This window comes from Dermacentor albipictus, chromosome 2, assembly GCF_038994185.2.
Source record: "Dermacentor albipictus isolate Rhodes 1998 colony chromosome 2, USDA_Dalb.pri_finalv2, whole genome shotgun sequence".
Lineage (NCBI taxonomy): Eukaryota > Metazoa > Arthropoda > Arachnida > Ixodida > Ixodidae > Dermacentor > Dermacentor albipictus.
In genome coordinates this window covers 126,643,338-126,650,937 of record NC_091822.1, presented here as the reverse complement: position 1 = coordinate 126,650,937, position 7,600 = coordinate 126,643,338, and the positions used below count along the sequence as shown (strand labels likewise).

The 7,600-nt window shown below is 52.3% G+C and overlaps 2 protein-coding genes across 2 annotated transcripts in view; both read left to right on the top strand.

The window, feature by feature from the left end:
• Positions 1 to 252: 252 nt before the first annotated feature.
• LOC135895909 (BAI1-associated protein 3-like) lies at positions 253 to 2,775 on the top strand. The gene has a single exon (XM_065424147.1). The coding sequence runs from the start codon at positions 253 to 255 to the stop codon at positions 2,773 to 2,775; it is 2,523 nt and encodes an 840-aa protein (XP_065280219.1).
• Positions 2,776 to 5,884: 3,109 nt separating this feature from the next.
• The window catches only part of LOC135895937 (scoloptoxin SSD14-like), a 174,290-nt gene continuing 172,574 nt past the window's right edge, over positions 5,885 to 7,600 (top strand). The window contains exon 1 of the mRNA XM_065424216.2: positions 5,885 to 5,900. The gene's annotated coding sequence lies outside the window, so the exon portion shown is untranslated. The remainder of the gene's footprint in view (positions 5,901 to 7,600) is intronic.

The following is a 7,600-nucleotide window of genomic DNA, read 5'->3' as shown; positions in this document are numbered from 1 at the left end:
CTGGCTGCGATGTTCAACGGTCGCGCATGTTTCGAAGTGCACACGCTCAGAGAAAGAAGAAAGCGGGAACACCGTGTCCGATGTGGGTATGTGCCACTAACGTCAAGGCTCTCCATCTACATCCTTTGGTCGTCGTCTTCTTTGAAGCGGCATAAGCGCCCGCACACAGGTCTCGGTGCGGCACAGCAGGGGCAGCAGAAAGCAGCAGCAGAAGTGTCCGGTCGACGTGAGCCGGCAACGCCGCGAGGCCCGATGGAGCGCAGCCCGTTCCGCAAGGTGCTCAGGCGCAGCTGCAGGTACGAGTTGTGCCTGCAGTGCCTGCGCACCATCCAGAGGAGCGTCGGCAAGCAGGCAAGGCCGTACAACGCCTCGCGGGCCCAGATGACCGAGCTCGTGAGGGAAGTGTTCGGCGAAGGCACGTTCACGGCCTGCGCGCAGCAGCTCGAGCACGACAAGAGCGGCGGCGACGGCGACGGTGGGGAAGTGCGCTTCCACTTACAGGTGAAGCTTCTGGACGCCGAGGGTCTCTTTGACGTCAGCTATAGGAAGTACGCTCACTGCCGCCTATGGGTCAACGAAAGCGACGGCAATACCTCGGAAGTGTCCAAGCGGAAGTGGCTTCCCGAGTCCACCATCGAGCTGTCCGCCGAAGTGCGCGAACCTTCGAAGAGCAGCCTTGTCCTGGAAGTGCTCGCCAAGGAGCCGCAGAACGCCTGGGACGCCGTCAGAATGCTCGCCCGTCCCACTTCTCTGAGCACACTGATCGAGTCTCTGAGGCAGCTCTTCAGCCACTACTTCAAGGCTCAGTCGGCGCTGAAGCTCGTAGGACGGCTGGAGAAGCCGCTGCAGGAGATACCATGCGTCGGTGTCGAGGAGTGGTACGCGCTTAAGGACTCCTCAGGACGAAACGTAGACACCAAAGTCCAGCTTTCGGTCACGTACCACACCGTGACGACCGCCGACATCAGCGTGCTGGAGAGGATACGCGAGCACTATGCGTTGAGCTTCGTCTTCCTGGAGCACAACGTCGAGAACACCGCCGAGGACAGCGTGGCGCGGTGGACGAAGTGGGCGGATTGCGTAGGGCGACGCGGCCTCACACTGCTCCGGCAGCACGCTATGCAGAACAACATGCAAGACGTGGAGGCCCACTGCTGCCACCTGCAGGCAGTCACAGAGCACAGAATGAAAGTGAATACGCAGATCAGTTTCGTGGTGATGTATCTGCTCCTGAAAGAACTTCAGCTCGAGTTGGGCAGCACGAGGCATCGTTTCGTCAGTGACGCCCTTGATCAACTTATTCAGGGTCTTTCAGAACACATAAACGCTCAGTTGGCGAACCTCCACAACCAGTATTACCTGGAGTTTGAGCTGCACGTCACGGACCTCTCCGGTGCACTGTCGGTGTGCGCGCTCATGGAAAAAATGAGCTCTATGCCCATCGTAGAGTCGGCTCGAGTAGCTCTTCAGAAGAACGAGAGAGAATGGTACCAGCAGCTCGCAGAAAAGTGGGACGAAAACACCACGCTGTCCATCGTCGCGGCCACGCTCGAAGAAATTCGGAGCCACCAACAGAAGGCGAACCGTCTGTTCCAGCAATCCTGGAACGAGACGTACACTAACATCGTCATGCACCAACTCGACGATTTCCTAGTCACTTACCTGCGGCCATGGGTAACTCGGCAGGTCGATGGCGTCATCGCATCTTTGCACGGCGAGGAGGAAGAAAAGACGCTGGCTTCTATAGAAGCCTTCCTGGTGATCAAGACGTTCTTAGAAGAAATCTTCGCCATGCTGAACGTCGACCCCGACGTTCTAAAGGTGGAGCGATACCGCGAGTGGTTCGGAGCGAGAGTCGTCGAGCGCTGGTTTAACCTGGCGTCGCGAGCCAGCGAGGTCGTAGTCGAATTCGCGGCCGCCGATGACCTAGCGCCGCTGAACGCCAACGTCAAATACAGTTCCTCTTTCGTGAAGACGGCGGACGCCATCAACGCCAGCGTCGTCAGCATCTGGGTTCTGCTCGAGTGGTCCGAGCACGCGTGCAGCTTCGCGTTCGTCGAGTGTGTGCAGCAGTGGGTGACCGTCTACGCGGCCGCCATCGAGCGGAAGATTGAGGACGAGCGTGGTAGCCAGAACGCTGCCAGCGGCAGTGGCTGTGCGGTGCCCGCCAGGCTCTGCGTCGCCGTCAACGACTTGATGGGCATCCTCGCTTACGTTCAGCAGATACGCTCCAAAATTATCGACACGTACGTCGGCTCCGGCGAGGGGTTGTCCAGATTCGCGGACGTTGACATCAAAGTCCACAGCACCCTGGCTGTCGTCGGTGCCTCCAAGGACAGACTCCTGGAAATCATTGTGCACCGGCTACTGCCCGGGGTTGAACCCCGGCTCGAAAAGGTCCTCCGGGCGCAGACCACCATGGCGCAAGAAGCAGACGTGGACGGCCTCCTGCGGAGCGTCATGGCTTGCGTCACCTCGCTTAGGGTGAACCTGGAGGCCGAGGCGTTCGAAGCCGTGCTCGGTTCTCTGTGGGCCAAGATGACCACCCTTCTCAAGCAAGCCATCTCCCGGCTCCGCACGCGCTGCGGCGTCGACGCGCGGGCGTACTCGACATCGTACCTGGGTCTCTCTGTGCTCATCCAGCATCTGCCAAAGTGCTTCATCATCAAAGACAGCGGCGGCCTATCGCCGGCGGCAATGGCGGCTGATGTTTCGGCCCGGTTGAGAGAGCTCAAGGAGGTGTTCCGAGACCAGCATGGCGCCGGAGATGTCTGACAACGGCCGGTGACGCCATGGTCTCTCTCGTCCTTATCGAGACAAGCTCAAGTTGGTCGGCCGGGTGACAGGATAAACGTTTGCTTTTTCTTTCTCTCACAATTAAAGGAAGCCCATCGGTCGGTTGCGCTGTTTGTGCTTGAGAAATTATTTTTTGGCTAAAGGCGAGATATCGGAAGCTTTATTATTTACAGCCTTATGATTAGACAGTAGACATGTGGGATTGATGTGGAGGGGCAAAGAATAGTAGTTTATGGGCGTCTAATTAACGCTGTTTCTGGCTCAGTACCAGCTTTATACCTGTAAAGTGGCAACAACGCCCACGAAGGGCTAATTATTCTGTTAAGAATGAAACAGCTCGGCTTTTTATAGGTATAGCGTGAATCGAAATATATATCTTGCAGTAAACAGAACTTCAATTTATTTTTTTCCTTTTCGAATAAGAGTGATAGCGGTAAGAATGTTGAAGCGCAATTCCTAGCGTTACAAAGCCAAGCTGAACGAGATACATAGTCCTGTTAGCTGTAGAAGCAAGAATTATCCGGGGGCGAAATCGCAGGCGATTTTTCCCTAGACCGTGCCGGAGCACTATTTGTTAACATTGTAGCTGCCACAAATACTGCATGTTCTTTTTAGCGCAACAAGAGCCCTTTCACATGTGGCTTCCTTCTTGTAATGTTATGAAATTGAGAACAGGAAATTACTAATAAAGAAGACTTTGCGTGCATAACCGTACTCTCATTTTGTTGTCTGCTGCCGTTATTTACTTGACACTCGATCATTTAATGTATCGCGTGGCAAGCACTTATACCGTCATTCACAATGTCCTCGACACAAGTGCAAACGCGCGCACGCACGCACGCACGCACACGCACGCGCGCCCACGAGCACACACATGCACGCACACACGAGCACACACGCACGCACGTGGCCGACCTGCCCGTAATACCAGGCGTACGATTGCAACTTGTTGGGCTGCACAGGATTATGTGTAAAGTTTATGCGGATTTCACTGAAGGACCTACACGTAGGTAGTGAAACCGCAAACAATATTTTATATAGGCTAGATTTTTGATTATTTACGGTTCTTTCAAGGTAAATGGTACTTGAATGCGGTGTTCCACCTCCTGCTAAAGTCTTACAAGTGAAGCGAAGCCACATAGCGCGTGGTAAACTTTGGCGCCACTTCCAAGCGCTGCGCTTCGCCTTTTTAAGGTCGACTAAAATATCGGCTACACCCCCTTGCTTTTTTTCTTAAGGTTACTCCTAAACATTTACAATTACAGTGGTTGATCTGCAGTCCTCAGCTTTTTATTATTGCGATAGCAATATATGGACACTCCAGGCTCATTTCTGCCGTCGCCGTCGCCGTGAGGTCGGTATGAATGAAAGCGTGTGAGCTATGGTGTGAGGGTGAGCCGGCGAACGTGGTTCAATCTCGCAAGCGCCAGCGAGGAACGCGGCCCGGATGCGTGCCCTCTCCCGTGGCACCAGAGACAGGGTGGTGAGGCGAGGGAGGAGGGGCGTTCTTCGCCGGCGGCTGCTACGGTGCCTCAATGTCCTCCTCGTCCGCCGCTACATTTTTCGTTCTCTATGGCCGCTCCGTACAGAGTGGAGACAACCGTGGCGTCTACTACGGCTTTGCCAACGCGAATCGCGGACGCCGTAGTAGACGCCTTTGGCGGACGCCGGAGGGACGCGTTGCCGGCGCTCGTGTGTCTTGAAAACGGCCGGCGACGTGGCTAAAGTGGGCATCCACGCGGGCCTCATCTTCAAAGTGATCTCCGATGTTTGCAGAGTGCGCGTAGTGCCGGTAGCTTCGTATGCGCTGTGCTTTCGACGTTTCGTACGCGTTGGAGCGACACATGCACGGATGCCAATTGGCTCGCGGCTGCTGCCGCGATTCCCAACTCTAGCGTTTTCAAAGACAGTTTCCGCTGTCATCGAGCGATGTGTGTTCATGTTTACTTGTGCGCGCGTGAAACCATGCTGGTTAATTTAGGTAAAACACGGGCTAGTTGACGGGCTTGTTGGTTTGAATCCTTTATGTAAGCGCGACTGAACAAGGACGTAAAAACAAGCAAGCAGACTAAGACAGCGCTGTCTCCGTGTGCCTGTTTCTTTATACGCTTTCGTTGTGAGTCACGCTTACACATTCTATCGTTGGTAATTTAGTTAGTAAGCTGATAAAACTACTGTCCTTACTTCGTACAGCTATCTACTAATTTGCCATCGCAATCAGTGCTTCGACTTTCCGGTGGAACTTCGGATTTTTTTTTGTCCTGCGAGGTTCAGCTGAACAGATTAATACTGGTTGGTACCGGTTCCGTACTTTTCTTTTGCAAACATATCTGCAACCAGCTGTTCATGTCCTGAGATTTCCTGCCTTATGCCTACCAATTCAATTTTATTCGCCTAGGAACTTTATTCTTACGAATCGCGTACCTGTGAAACAAGCTGAATTCACAAAATTTGAGAGAGCCCGAGCTCAAGTTTCCCCATTAAGAAACAGGGCACTTTCTAATATTTCGTGCTTACGCCACAAAACCGCAGTTTCTTAAAATTTGATTCTTTTAGCGCGTCACAGAGCCGAGCAACAATGCAGAACCATGGTGATATAGGTTTATATTTAAGCTACTAGAACAGTGCCGTTCTATTGCGTAATTTTGCTTTTTTCGCAACGGACAACGTTGCGCACATATTCTCAATTTCCTCTCTGGTTCTTTGCCTTGATAGAACAGCTACTGCACGACACTTCACGTGCTTTTTTTTTTAACCAATGTTGCCACTAACTGCTCCACCCCGCTAGCGGGAAGTGAGCGACGCTCTTTTTTTTTCCTGCGACGACCGTACTGCCGTCGTGCTGCGCAATTCGGATGGTGATGTCGGTCACGAATGCCAAACCTTGTGTCTCGTTGCAGTTACCGAGAGGCGTGCATTGAAGGAGGCACTGCGTTTGCAAAATAAGTACCAAGTCTTCCGTTTTTCAGAGCGTATACAGAGGCTCTAGCAACCGGAGGCGGGAACTCGCCGTGGCTTTACCAGACGTTTAATGTGCGCTTCTTTCGACGGCATACAGAGTCGGATGCCGCGGTACCGCCAACGACCACCCGTCAAGCTGACAGGTACGTTGCTTACGCTCCTGATGCTCATGCTCCACGACGACGTATTGCCGTTTACCTCACTTATGGTGAAAAGCCGATGCAATTGTAGTAACGAGCCACCACAATAATTATTGCGACAACACGACGCACCACGTAACTGAAACGCCATTGCGTTAAAGCCAGCGACGTTTTGAAACCTCACAAGGATTAGGACGGTTTCCATCTGAAACACTTGGGAGCGTCGGCACACTACTGGCACCACGACTCAGTTTTCTTTTTGCGTAATTTGCGGATACATGTCTGAGTTCGACGAGTTGCGAATACATCGAAAGCACATTGGCGTGACCGTCGCGTGGGTTTTCTCAACCTGTTGAAACTTGGAACTCAGTTCGTTGGAGACCACTTGCCTCAACCCGTTGAAACCTGGTGCTCACAGTCGACTGGATGACATCTGTTGTAGAATGTGGTATAAACTTTTTTAAAACAGGGTTGAAGTGCCTCAGACAGGCTGGCCAACGTTTCGATAGGTGGACCTATCTTCGTCAAAGGCGGCCTCGTCATCCTCGGCGTGTTAGTTTTAAAGGGTTGGTGCAGTGACGTCACGTGCGGGTGTTGTCGCTGGCGGCTGGTTTTAAAGAGAGAGATTACAAGAGGGAACAGGCGTTGTCGTCCGACGTCTGTGAGCCTCATTCTCAAGACGAAGGGGCACGCGGGGAGGAAAGAAAAGAAATAGAAGCAGAAAAAAGGCGAAAAAAAAGGAAAAAAAAAGGCAGGGGGGAGCCTGGGCCGTACCAAGACACAACAAAGGGGGGGGTGAAAGAAAAAGAAAGAGAAAAATGAAATCTAAGAAATACGGGGGCTTGGGAGCGTGTTGGGGATGCGAAAGGTTAGGAGGTATTCAGGGGAGTCGTTGGCGGCATGTTTTTGAGGCATTAGAACGGCCGGTCAAGCAATGGGTCGAGTAATTTTGAAATAGTTAAGGTGGCGCCGAGGAGTCTGCGGTGCAATGTGTGGGGTGACTGAAAGGCAGCGGCATGGTCTTTCAAGGGGCACTGCCCCACGCGCTTAACGTAGGTGTCGTTACGGCGGCATCCAGAAGGCGATACTCCGGGTTGAGGCGCCGAAAAAGGCATATTGACTTCGGAATGTGTTGTCGAGGGGGTTTCAAAAAAAAAGAAAAAAAAAGACTAAAAAAGGGGGCAGGGGGAAGGGGGGGGGCGAAATCGGTATAGCAAACAGGAGGGTGACGCGTGCAGAAGCGGGCGCGGGCAAGTGTACATGGAAGAAGGGGATCGTACACTTGGTGTAGACGTAAAATCCTGAAAGAGTACATTAAATTGAGTAGTAGGCAGGAAATTTTTTTTTCTCTTTCCCTTCCCCCTTCCTACCCTCTCCCCCCTTTTCCTCCGAAATGAAAGAGTAGGTGAGGTTAAGAATTAAAGTTGGCTGGTGGCCTAATGTGTTTTGTGTATTGGTTGATGATATGAGAGTTTCAGATTTAAGTTACAGCTTTTAAAGATTCTAAGTTGCCGCGTGCCAAATTAATTCCTGTCGGGTGTAGGCAATTAAACTTGTGTATGAGGTATGATTCCGTGTACTTCCTTTCGCGAGGGGAACGGAAATTTGTTTGTAGTATATAGAGCCTTGCTTTGTCAAACATATGTCCATGTTCATTAAAGTGGCTGGCTACTGCTTTGGGTAAATTGTGTTTTGTGTCCGCG